A 12,722-nucleotide genomic window follows, 5' to 3' on the forward strand; every position below is an offset into this window, starting at 1 on the left:
ACTGCGCACCCATACAATTGACATGATATGTTCAATGTGATGCCATGCGATGGCGTTGCTGAGCTGAGGATTGATTTCGCTCCAAGCTTACAGGGTCTGTAAGAAGTTAGTTTTGCATTTCTCATCTTACAGTCAATGTTATACAATCACTTGTAAATCGACTACTAAAAAATAGTTTGATTAGTGGGTTATACCAGGGATCGGGACAATAAATAATACTTGTGTAAATAATGTTTTTTTTATAAACTACTGATTAACTCCAAATGGATCAGAATAGATGTCGTTACTATTTGTGTTAACAGGATTCACTATAAATTGAAAATAAATTAATTTGTCTCTCGATTTTCTTCTTCAAAATAATTGATTTATCTTCATAGAACACCAATTCTTGTGTCAAAACATAGGCTGGATTTTCTGTCCTTATAGTTTTATTGCGTTTTGGCTTGAAGCAACACCCGTCTCAGTCTTGAGTGCAACTGTAGTCAAGTATACGGCACAAATCTTCAAGTATCCAGAGGAACGTGCCACTTGAGAAAATTTGTTTTGATTCTTCTTGGGGTTGTAGTTGAACCAATTTCAGTTATGTTCAAGCGAAACGAACTCACTAAATTTAGCATGCACACTTTGATTTTATTTCGCTGTTCGATCGATCGATTCGCAATTTCGGTAACCTTGATCAAAAAGTTTTCCGACAGTAGTTAGTAGAGTGTTTCGACAGCGATACGTTGAAGAAAACAGTCGTTTATCAGTGGCACGAACGTTTCTGAAGTGGCCGTGAGTCTGTGAATGATGATGAGAGAAGTGGTAGGCCATCGACATCGAAAACCGACGAAAACATCAACAAAATCAAAGAATGGATGACCGTAGACCGCAAATTGACTATTAGGAGTATTATTTGAACGTGAGACATTTGCGTGAAGCAATTCGTCGAAAAAGACCAGATTTGTGGACAAACGAAACGAATACAATTCAGCAGTCACCGAATTCACCTGAGTTGGCTCTCTGCGACTTTTTCCTATTTGGTAGACTCAAGAAACCGTTCGAGATGAGATTATGGAAAAATCGCAAATGGCTCTGATGGCCATACCGAAAACTAAATATAAAAAATGTTTCGAGGAGTGGATCAAGTGCTGGTATAAGTGTGGTGCAATCAATGGGGAATACTTTGAAGGGAACAATGTCGATTTTGATAAATAATCATGTATTATTATTTTTCTGCATAAGTCCAGGGAACTTTTTGATAAGAAAAAATCATTATGTTTTAAAGAAATTATGCGAGTTTTCACATACCGATATGTTGATCACACGTTGTTTTAGTGTACTTATTTAAATAATTTTCAAGTTGTACACTAAATATGGATAATCAGCGAGTACGGTAAAAACACAGCCTGAAGTGTATAATCAAATTATAATTACTGAACTTCTGTAAACTTGATAATCAATGACAATTAACTGTCAAACCGTAGCGGCTGTAGTCGGGTAAGCATGTAAAATTTGCCCCCAAATAGAACTTATATTGTTGTGCCACATTTGGTGGGTTTTGGTGTTTGGTGGGAAATTTCCCCAAAACTTCAACTTTTTAATTATCATATTGACAAAGCTACGATGGTTATATTGATTAATATTCTAATTGATTTTTGAAGCAAATATTCTACCTAAAATATGAAGTATAAAATTTTTCAAATATTTTGGATAACAAATTTTGTCACACATTTCGGTACAACTTTGGAATTTTTATTGAAAAACCTTGGTTTATTCGTCCTAGTGGTATAATTATGTCTTTCTCGTATTACTTATATTTTCCAAAATATTACTAGAAAATTCGTTTTCAAGTTTCTTTGGGTATGAACTAACATAACCTTTTCAATTTGTCAACAGTTATGTCAAACTATTAGGAATTTTTCCTTATTTTTTTTATTTGTTTTAAGCCCCCCGGTGAATGACCGATAGGTTAAAACCGGGCTAAAATAAACAACTAACTAACTAACTCCTTATTTTGCATTGTCGCACTAAATGACGGTTTTAAATTTTAAACACACTTTACTCATAGTTCTGGAATCGGAATTCAAACCCGAATGGAATTGCATGAACAGCAAGCTATAAGACATTCATTTAAGTCTAAGTTTATGAAAATCGATCAAACCATCTCTGAGAAAAAAAAGTAAGGTTCGTTTTAGAATGTATGACTACTATTCAGGTTCTTCCGGAACCGGAAACTGCCGGTATGAGAATCAGAACTAATTGGCTCAAGTGGCACGTTCCCCTTAGAACAAATCAAAACAGCGATAAAAACGGTTTCAATGATGCGACGACATTACAAATGTTAGAAGAGTGTTTCGGCAACGATGTTCTAAAAAAAATCATTTATCAGTGGTACGAACGTTTCAGAAGTAGCCGAGAGTCAGTGAATGATGATGAGAGAAGTAGTAGGCCATCGACTTCGAAAACCGACGATAACATCAATAAAATCAAAGAATGGATGACCGTAAACCACAAATTGACTGTTAGGAGTATTATTTGGGTGTTATGGGACATTTGCGTGAAGTAATTCGCCGAAAAAGACCAGATTTGTGGGCAAACTACTCGTGGGTCTTGCACCACGATAACGCACCGTTACACAATACTATCGTTATCCGTGAAAAAAAAACTAAAAACGAAACGAATTCCATTCAGCAACCACCGAATTGATCTGATTTGGAATCAGGAATCAGAACAAATTGGCTCAAGAGGCACGTTCCCCTTGATATTTGGAGATTTATGACTTGCCATCAATTGGTTTTTAGCGTCATTTCCCCGATATATAAGAGGGAAGGATTCAAGGGAAATGGTAAGGTTTGGACGAGGATGGGGTAAATTGACGACACAAAAACACAAAAAAGCAGAAGTAAATTCTGCACCCCTAAGGGTTGCTGAGCAATCTGCTGGGGATCACATTTAGTGGAAGCAGAAGTAAATTCTGAACCTCTACGAGGTTCCGAACAGTTTGCTTTTAAACCTATTTAGGTTTGTTACTATGTGCGTTCTTTCTGATGAACGATGAACAGTTAATAAAACCTCCAACCCCCGAGAGGATTTGGAGATTTTACAAAAGCGACACCATTCTGCACTCCCGGAACGATTCGCAGTATGTACGAGCAGAAGTAAATTCGGTACCCCATAAAGGATGCCAAACAATCTGCTAAACCCAAGGGGAGGACGCTTAGAACAATGTGCCAATCACACATTAACACAATGCATTGGCACATTTATCAATATTGGCACTTTCGTTTTCATACAGTTGCACAGTTGCGGCACACAAAGGGCTCAGTTTTGACAAGTAGCTGTTTCATGGGGAACAGCGTGGCACACTTAGACTCACTGTATATTACGTGTTTTTTCAGAGGCACAATATAGTTTGTGTTAAGCGACTCTCCCCTTGGCTAAACCCTATTTAAGGTGAATACAGAAAGGATTAATTCACTGCAAGAAGAATAATGAACTCTTCTGACTATAGCTCCTTATCACATTGGGTGAGAAACGAGAGAATACCCTTTTGTTGGCATGTTTGGATGCAGCCCAAGAACAAATCTTGTGCTTTATCCAACTAGTTGAAAGTGGTAAAGCTGGTTCCGGACCAACGAAATCATTCGTTGCACCAAATCTAGCCAACTCATCATTGACGATTGTATTCCACACAGAATCGCGTAGATTTCTGCTTCGAACACAATACAGTATTTACCAAGTGAATGAGACTGCTCTAGCCTCATTTCACGACAGTAGACACCAGTACCAGCACAACTATTCAACAGAGAACCGTCCGTATAACATACTATGTGTTCATCAAGTTGTCGTTCCAAATAACCAGACAATCATTCCTCACGAAGAGGATAGCTCACATTGAATGTTTTGAAAGGATAACTGCATGTGAGAATTAGGTCACTAGGAGCGAGTAAATACTCATCCCAGGTAACCATTTGAGACCACTAGCGAGTGTAGGTAGTAGCATAGTCTATAGGATTACTGTTCCAAAGCCCTGTAACCTTAAGACGGTATGCACAAGATAATGCTTCCACATGTAGTGGTTTAATGCACATTAGCGCCTCTAGAGCAGCAGTAGGAGTTGTCGTGAATGTTCCTGTCATCGCTATTAGGACCATCCTTTGGAGATAATTTAGCTTTGACTAAACTGTCGCAACTTCTCCTTTCTGCCACCATACAAGATATCCGTATGCTAAAATTGGTCTAACGATAGTTGTGTAGATCCAATGAATGTATCTGGGTTTGAGTCTCCATGACTTTCCAAAAGCAGACCAATTCAGTTTTGAATCAAGAATAACCCTGATGTATTTAACTTGATCAACCACAGTAACCGAAGAACTGTAACGGACGAGCTCCTGTGATTATCCTACGATAATTGAAAAGCACCATTGATGTTTTGCCCGGATTTACAGATAATCTTACCTGACACCTGACATTGTTGAACAGATCGCAGGGCTTGCTGCATTAAATCAAAAAGAGTGATAATGCTTATACCGGTCATCAATATATGATAATCGTCGGCAAAACCATAAGTCGAAAATCCAAGGTTATTAAGTTTCCTTAACAAACCATCAGCGACTAGGTTCCAAGATATTCCGTTCACGACTGCATTGTTTAACCTCCTGCAGCCATTCAGTCGTCGGCACGGAAATATCCCTTGACTTAGGACTTCCTATTTTTATGGCCTTTTACGATATGGAACCGGAAACCAGTGGATCAATTCTTGGTAGAAAATAATTCCGCCGGATGCCACACGGCTTACCTGTTTGGTGGACTTATACCACCGGTACAGGTGGACCGTAGCATTATTCTTAGCCAGTTGGGAAACCGCTACCGACACTACACGGCTATCTAGGTTGCTCAGAAAGGAAAGTTGACATTGATGGACAATATCCATGGATGGCCGAGCAGCCGTTAAGTAATTCGCTGAAAAAGACCAGATTTGTGGGCAAACTACTCGTGGATCTTGCACCACGATAACGCACCGTTACACAATACCATCGTTATCCGTGGACCTTTCGCTAAAAACGAAACGAATTCCATTCAGCAACCACCGAATTTACCTGATTTGGCTCCCTGAGACTTTTATCTATTCGGTCAACTCAAGAAACCGCTCCGTGGAACGCGTTTCTGCACACGAGATGAGATTATGGAAAAATCTCAGATGGCTCTGATGGCCATACCGAAAATTAAATTTAAAAAATGTTTCGAGGATTGGATCAATCGCTGGCATTAGTGTGTTGCATTCGATGGAGAGTACTTTGAATGAGAAAATATCAATTTTGATGATTAATCTTGCATTTTTAATTTTCTGAATAAATTTTGAATAAATTGAGGGGAACGTGCCATTTGAGCCAATTTGTTCTGATCCCATTGTGTAGCGCTAATTTTCTCCACTATACACAGCTTGGATAAGGTCGGAATTCGTGAAAATATCAGGATTATATGGACAAATTCCCGTAACAAGCTTTCGCATTGTACCCCCCTGAAGCAGCTCTTATCGAAAGATGGTCTCAAGACAAGCGCGAAAGATGGTCTCAAGACAAGCGAAAACTGTCTCAAGACACTAAACGAAAAAAAGTGATGAGACCCAACCCTGATTACATGAGTGGCCCAACCTAGACAACAAGCTTTTTTTCTAATCGCGAAACAACACATGCGAACAGGTTAAAGAAATAATATTTTCTTTTAAAAAACTTGTTAATAGTTAACCACATAATGCAAATATATACTTACTGTGGAGGTGTCATCATTTTTGTCCAAGTTTTGAGCTGTTTTTCACGGTTATTCCGAAACTTTTTGAACTGCCAAAAACAAGTCAAATGAACAAAACTTTCACAAAACATTCTTCGTGACAAACAATGCATTGAAAAGTTTGCTATCATTGAGAATAATACTTCCATGATATAACCGAATTCCGGTTTTGGAGATTTTCTTCATTATTATCGTTGTTTGGAACCGAAAACCGAGGACTAATAGTCCCAAAGTAGGTTTATATACCCACCAACTAACACGATCTGTCAATTAGATGAATTTATTTGTGAAAAAATACTCATTACATGGAAAATGTTTCACTTATCGCGCTGTAATACCGGAACTGGAAGTAGGGTCCGGTTTAAAAAAAATTAAGAGCATTTATTGGCATAATAATATATAATATAATACGATATAATATAATATAATATAATATAATATAATATAATAAAATATAATATAATATAATATAATATAATATAATATAATATAATATAATATAATATAATATAATATAATATAATATAATATAATATAATATAATATAATATAATATAATATAATATAATATAATATAATATAATATAATATAATATAATATTAGCTAACATAATTCATCATAGTGCCATATGCACCATTCCATAAGATCTTCAGATGCCCTGATGTCCTGGTGCTCTCGCTGTTTTAGTATTTAGTATTGTATTCTGGTGCATGCGTATCGCAAACTGTTAAACAATATTGAATTAGTAACCTTTTTCATCACGAGATGCTGTAACTGTGATGTGTTTTTCGATTTATATTGGATTAATTAGAGTGGTTAATATTTATATATGATATATTTGTTGGTAAGCTAGATCATATATTAAATCTCTATAGGGATTGATATTGTGGTCGAAGAAAAATGTTTTGGTACGAAATTCCGAGGAAGAGATCGGCTTATTGATTCAACAGATTTTTCAGCTCACTTTAGTGTGTGCTTCGACAACTGCGAGCCGTGCTTTTCGAAGCTACGGGTATTCAGAACTTTACTGCAAAATATACTCTTCTGAGCAGCGCTATGTTCGTTAGTTAGCGCTATTGAAAAATGTGTTTATAAGCAGATCACGTTACATTTGCCATTTTTTTTATTCTTAGGCGCAATGCGAACGTCGTTATGAATGTAACTGGCTTAAATAAATAAAAACCAATATACATAGAGGGCTAAAATAAATTAGGCAAATCATCCAAACCTCTTAAAAATTTATTTGTAGTATTTTGAAATATACGAAACATGTTCAAACTGTTGTAATCACAACCCACGTTTTTTTTCGTTTCTAGTAATATTGATACACGGATACGACAAGCTGAACTGGAATATGCGCTGGGCCGTGAAGAGTTGCAACTGTTATCTTTGGTCGAGGAAGCACGTGCTCTTCAGGCGCGCTTGGATAAATCAAAACCAGAGTCTAATTCGTTATACGGGATGCTTCAATCGGGTGTCAATCTGACTTTTCATGCTATTCAAGCAACACCGGGTCGATGGAATGCGAGTATGAGAACCGATTTTCCCGGATTTTGGGTAGACTGGGCTCTAGAAGGTGAAGGACTTCAACGGGGTGATCGAGTTATTGAAGTTAATGGGAAAATAATACCCGGGAAAACTCGAGAAGAACTACAGAAGCTCATGAATACTTCTGGAAAATGCGAGATGGTTATTCTCAGGAAAAAATCAATTCCTTTCTCGCAGCAACAATTGCAGCAATCTCAAGCTGATAATGTTCGATTACAGCATCGAATATCATATCTTGAAGATCAGGTGAAAGAATTGTTACTGACGAGGGACAATACAGATAGCGGAAGCTCCCAAGCCAGTATAATAAACGGAAATGGAGGAGCGCACGTCACATCAATTAGTATCACATCGCCGCCCTCGACACCTCCGGATAACAAACCCCAAATTTTTCAGCGTGGGTCATTCGTAACGACTATTGTGGATGGTAAACCTGCTAAAAATCCTCCAAATCACGAAAGCTCAAAACCGCACCATGGTCATGTAACCACAACCACAATTATAAAAGAGTGTGATAAAATCAATGGTGAGCTAACAAGTGGCAATATTTTACGACACAATCTTAGAAACTCGATGTCTTCATCGAAGATATCACTAAATAGTGATATGAGTAATAGTACTGCGCTATACTATCAGAAAAAAGAACGTGATAAACGAGAACGAGAGGCTCGTAGGTTAGAACGAGAAAGGTATATGCAACAGTACGGCTCGAAGTTGCAAAGAAGTAGTAATGATTTGCAAAGTGACTCTGATCGAAGACATTCACATTACCATAGAAATCATGCACGAAGTGCGGAATATCTTAATGGTACATCTGAGAAACGCAAAATGGCTATTGTAAGCGACACATCCAGTACTCGCCGAGAAATGAGAAGCGTAAAAAGTCTTGATTTTGAAAGTGATACTAACGAGCAGTATGCTTCAGAGCCTTCAGGTCCAATTAAACTAAGACCAGCACCTCCAAAGAAGCCGTTACGGCTATCCTTACAACGAGCACAAAGTCTTCAAACTGTTGATGGTATTTTAATCGATACGACCTCTGATAAGAAACGCGGCATGAAACGATCTCATCGCAGTGGAAAGGCATCCGACATGTCATCACATTATATAGAGAACAGTGTCCCTCTGCAAACAGCCTCTCTAGGAAGACAGAAATACATTTGAGTTTTATAACTCACGTAGGACCAAATCTTTCCATACGTACTGAAATTAAGTTCCATCCGACACAATAATTCTAAATGGAGTGCATTATTAAAACCTATGATGTATATTTCTTACAAATATTTAATAAACAAAATCGGAATAGCAATTTAATCAGAATTTTTTAATTTTTAACGCATCAATAAACAGAGATAATTTTTGTGAGTATGACAAAATGTAAATTAATAACTAAATTTGCAAATCTGGCATCTTTATTTAAAAGATATCACAATATTGCATGCAAGTTTTCGGGAACTGCTGAGTCGATAACTGAAATGCTGTGAAGAATGTGCTGCACTCTATACGAGGAAAAATCATCAGAGTTTGGAAAAATAACCTCATTGATAGAGTGACTATAATCAGAGTGGCGACAGCTGTTCGTTTGGAATGACAGCTCCCAGTTCCAAACGAGCAAACGACCTGTCAATTCAATGTAAAGCTAATGGAATGTTTTGAATTGTTGCCAAACTTACGGATGAGATGTCGTCACTCTGGTTATAGGCACTCTACTCATTGAGTTCGCATGGCAGCGAACAGTGATGTAAAATTTATTTTTTATTTACAGAATGCAGGATTAAAATAGCAACAACCAGCATTTCATTTTAAAGAGTCGATTATTGTTTTGCATGTTTCCGTTCAAAAGATATTGAATATGAAGTTATATTCCATCAACGGATAATTTTGATTTACTTAGTGTAAGGATTTGTGCGAACTACATAACTGTAACTAAAAACAACTAACAAGGTGTGAAATAAGGTAAAAGAGTTCAATTTTTCTAATTTGGGTCTCTGGTTCAGGTTTTAGCCTTCAGGTCTTTAGCCTCTCGGGGCCAGAAAAACTTGATTTTTAAAGTACCTTAAATCAGTAATTTTCAAATCTTGCTTGACAACACATAAAGTTGCCATCTTTGATTTTTAAATAGCTCAAAAATTATATTTTGACAACAATTTGCTATACCCGTTCCAAAAAATAACATTATAAGAATTGGCTTTAACCTCGATATAGTGTAAGTCGTCAATTTGTGTTTAATAGTGATCAATGTTTGAAACCTTCTCATCGAACTTATTCCAAAATATCTATATGTAGAGATTTGAAACAGTATCGATAACAATGATCATTGACATCCACTCATCAAGCTGATTGACACGTTCAAACATCACTCAATTCAATCCAATTTATTATTATAAATAGCACATGCTTTTGCTATACCTTAGTTTATTGTTTCGGAATCTACTGGTTGTTAAATTCCGATAATCATCGATAGTCTAGTCCTAAGTGTAAATGAAAGTTTCTCTTTGTTTACATTCTCTTTCAATTATTACGAAATATTTCTGTATTTTTCGGTAATTTCTTCAATGCAGATTAAAAGATGATAGTTATTATTCTTTGCAAACGGTAAGAGTGATTGATTGCTAATAGTACCATAATAATGGAAAAAAATTGTACACAAAGCAAATCTTTCATTTGCACTTCGAGAAATAGTATAAATCCATCTTCAAATCACTTTGTTAGGCGTTTAAAATTACGGTAATTTTGAGTCAATTCTGATAGTACAGCGTTGTTTACAATTCCATATTTCACTAGTGAACCATATAGTTAATAGCGAATTGTAGTTCAGTGCACACTCACACAAACGAGAACATGCTTGACATATTTGGCACACCGATCAGATGACTACTCGTCGAACGAATGCCGAGACGAGTTTTAGCAATTTTAATGCCAATATTATGCTTCATAAGACTATATCAATTTTTAACCATTCAATTGAATTACATGCTTATTGTTAGTTCAGTAAATCAATCCATGTTTGTGAGTACAAAATTGAAGCAATACTTTCGAATCAAGTCAAATGTGGCGATCAACAAATAAATAGATTGCCTTTTGTGCGATAGTTCGTACGGTTAGGAGGATGATATCATTATGGCAAGCTCTGATTCGCCCGTGAACAAAAGATCAATTAAATCTATTTTTCAATGGTATACTATTGAAATACTTAAATGACGTTATTTCCGATTGGTATTGGTAGTTAAATTATAAAAATCCATCAACAACTGACTAAGTTTTAAGCGTTCAAAATTATGACAGAAAATGAATACGCGGCTAGATTTGCATTTTTTAATTGACACCCGATCTCGTGTAGTGATTAGTAAGGCATTTTTAATGCAAAAAAAATTCAGTGCCAAAATCAGGCGCGAAAATTTTTAACCGCGTTTTCAATTGAAAAAAATCATCACACAAAGCGAATCATGCGGAACCGACACATAAAAAAAAGAAAAGAAAAGAATTGTTTCAGTGCAGTGGGCTCACGACATGTTTTTAATACATATATGAAAAAGACTCATTTGTGCATGTTGTTTAAGACGGTAATTTTGGTTGTTCAATGTATAACCAAAATGCTCTTATGATTGATTTTCTCGCCTTTTGTGAAATTATTCATTCTATGTTACAGATCAAAACTATTGGAATGATGACAATACTTCACCTAGCTGATTCCAACTATATAACATTTTTCAACAGAACTGAATAATGTTCAAACAAGATCTTTTTTATATGGAATTACAACTTATAAGATGTTCACTGAAAATATCAAGTTTGTGAAGAGCATATCATATCAGTATAGAAGTGAATAATACTATAGCATTTCTCACCGCCACTTTTATTATTTCATCTTTTAGAAATCTTATTTTGGCATTATTAAAATCGGTTTGTGGATATTCTTTCAAATCGCTATACAATTTGTATTTTTGAGACTGGTTCGACAAGAAAGTTAACTGCTAGCATAGTTCTACTCATACGACGGTGATCGTTGTAGAGCTGCAGTACTTCACGTTTTATATCGGGACCCAATGGACGGTTACATGTTTTGTTAGGAACAGCCAATAGTCCTTGCTCTTAAACTAATTCTTTTGCCAGTGAGACCGTTCACACTAAATTCCTTCATCGTCATTGGAACAGACCACGAGTTAGGTGAAATAAAGAGTATCAGTATTTTATCATCTCTTGAGTAATCTAATCCGAAAATCCTTTAATTTATTGTTGATTTCGTCGATTGCTGCAGCTTTAGCTTTCACTGTCTGAACTCATTTTGTGATGAATGGTTGAATAGTTGTTTCTTGATATCTTCAATGATTTTGGAATACATTTCTTGACTATAGTTGTCAGACCTGTGCTTTTTAACTGCTATAAAAGATACATCAATTCCAGAAATAAATTATGGGATATCTCATTTTGATTCTTTAATTCATTCGCTAGATCGCTATGTTGGGAGGATTATTTCCCGATGTTGCCGGCGAAGCTGTCGTATAATCTGACATCTCGTTTTCGCTGGAAGCTAGTTTCTCTGTACTTTTAACAGACACAGGTCGATATAAATATAATCGATATAAGTCGCAAATATGCATTTTATTCACAGTAATTGCACTCTGCTTGAAAGCAAAGTGTTGAATCATACTATCTATTACTTTATGACACTCAGACGAATAAGGTTTTCCGTTAGCACGAAAGGTCAACAACAATGATATTTTCCCACCATTAAATTACACTCACTGAATACTATAGTTATTTGCCTTTCTCATACAGAAAGGCTGTGCAACCACTGTGGAAACCGACTTTACAACAGACTTCGACTCAGTTCGTCGAGATCACAAAATGTCTGTGTGTGTATGTATATCTGTATGTATGTGACAAAAAATTAATTTCTCTCAATTTTCTCAGAAATGGCTGAATCGATTTTCACTAACTCAGATTCAAATAGTTTACTATTGAATGTCATCTTCATCGGACTTCCGGCTCCGGTATTACAAGGTAATATGTGCATATCTATAAAAAAAAAATACACACTCAATTTTCTCGGATATTTCTCAACCGATCCCAGTTCTAGTGTTACAAGGCGATAAGTGAAATTGTTTTAATTTCATGAGTATGTTTTCACAAGAGATGGCGGAACGAGGTGAAAATTTGTAAGGTAATTACTGGTAAGTTCATCTAGTTGGCAGATTTTGTTAGTTGCTACTGTGGGACTACTTGTCTCCGGCTTCCGGTTACGATAGCACCGATTTTCACAAATCTTGATTCAAATTAAAGTTGTCTTTGATACTGTGCAATTTCATCCAAATTCGACTTTCGGTTCCGGAATTATATGGCAATGAGTGTCGAAACATTCAAACCGTCATACAAAATGACGATGCAAAACTGATACGTG

General features: G+C 36.2%; 1 protein-coding gene across 2 annotated transcripts in view; it reads left to right on the plus strand.

Moving 5' to 3' along the window:
• The window catches only part of LOC131436512 (uncharacterized), a 53,885-nt gene extending 45,218 nt beyond the window's left edge, over positions 1–8,667 (plus strand). For both annotated transcript variants that reach the window (XM_058605255.1, XM_058605254.1), the window contains exon 6: positions 7,090–8,667. In XM_058605255.1, the coding sequence (XP_058461238.1) occupies positions 7,090–8,485 (1,396 nt within the window). In that variant the 3' untranslated portion in view covers positions 8,486–8,667. The remainder of the gene's footprint in view (positions 1–7,089) is intronic.
• The last annotated feature ends 4,055 nt before the right edge of the window (positions 8,668–12,722 follow it).

The sequence above is a fragment of the Malaya genurostris genome, chromosome 3 (genome assembly GCF_030247185.1).
Source record: "Malaya genurostris strain Urasoe2022 chromosome 3, Malgen_1.1, whole genome shotgun sequence".
Taxonomy (NCBI): domain Eukaryota; kingdom Metazoa; phylum Arthropoda; class Insecta; order Diptera; family Culicidae; genus Malaya; species Malaya genurostris.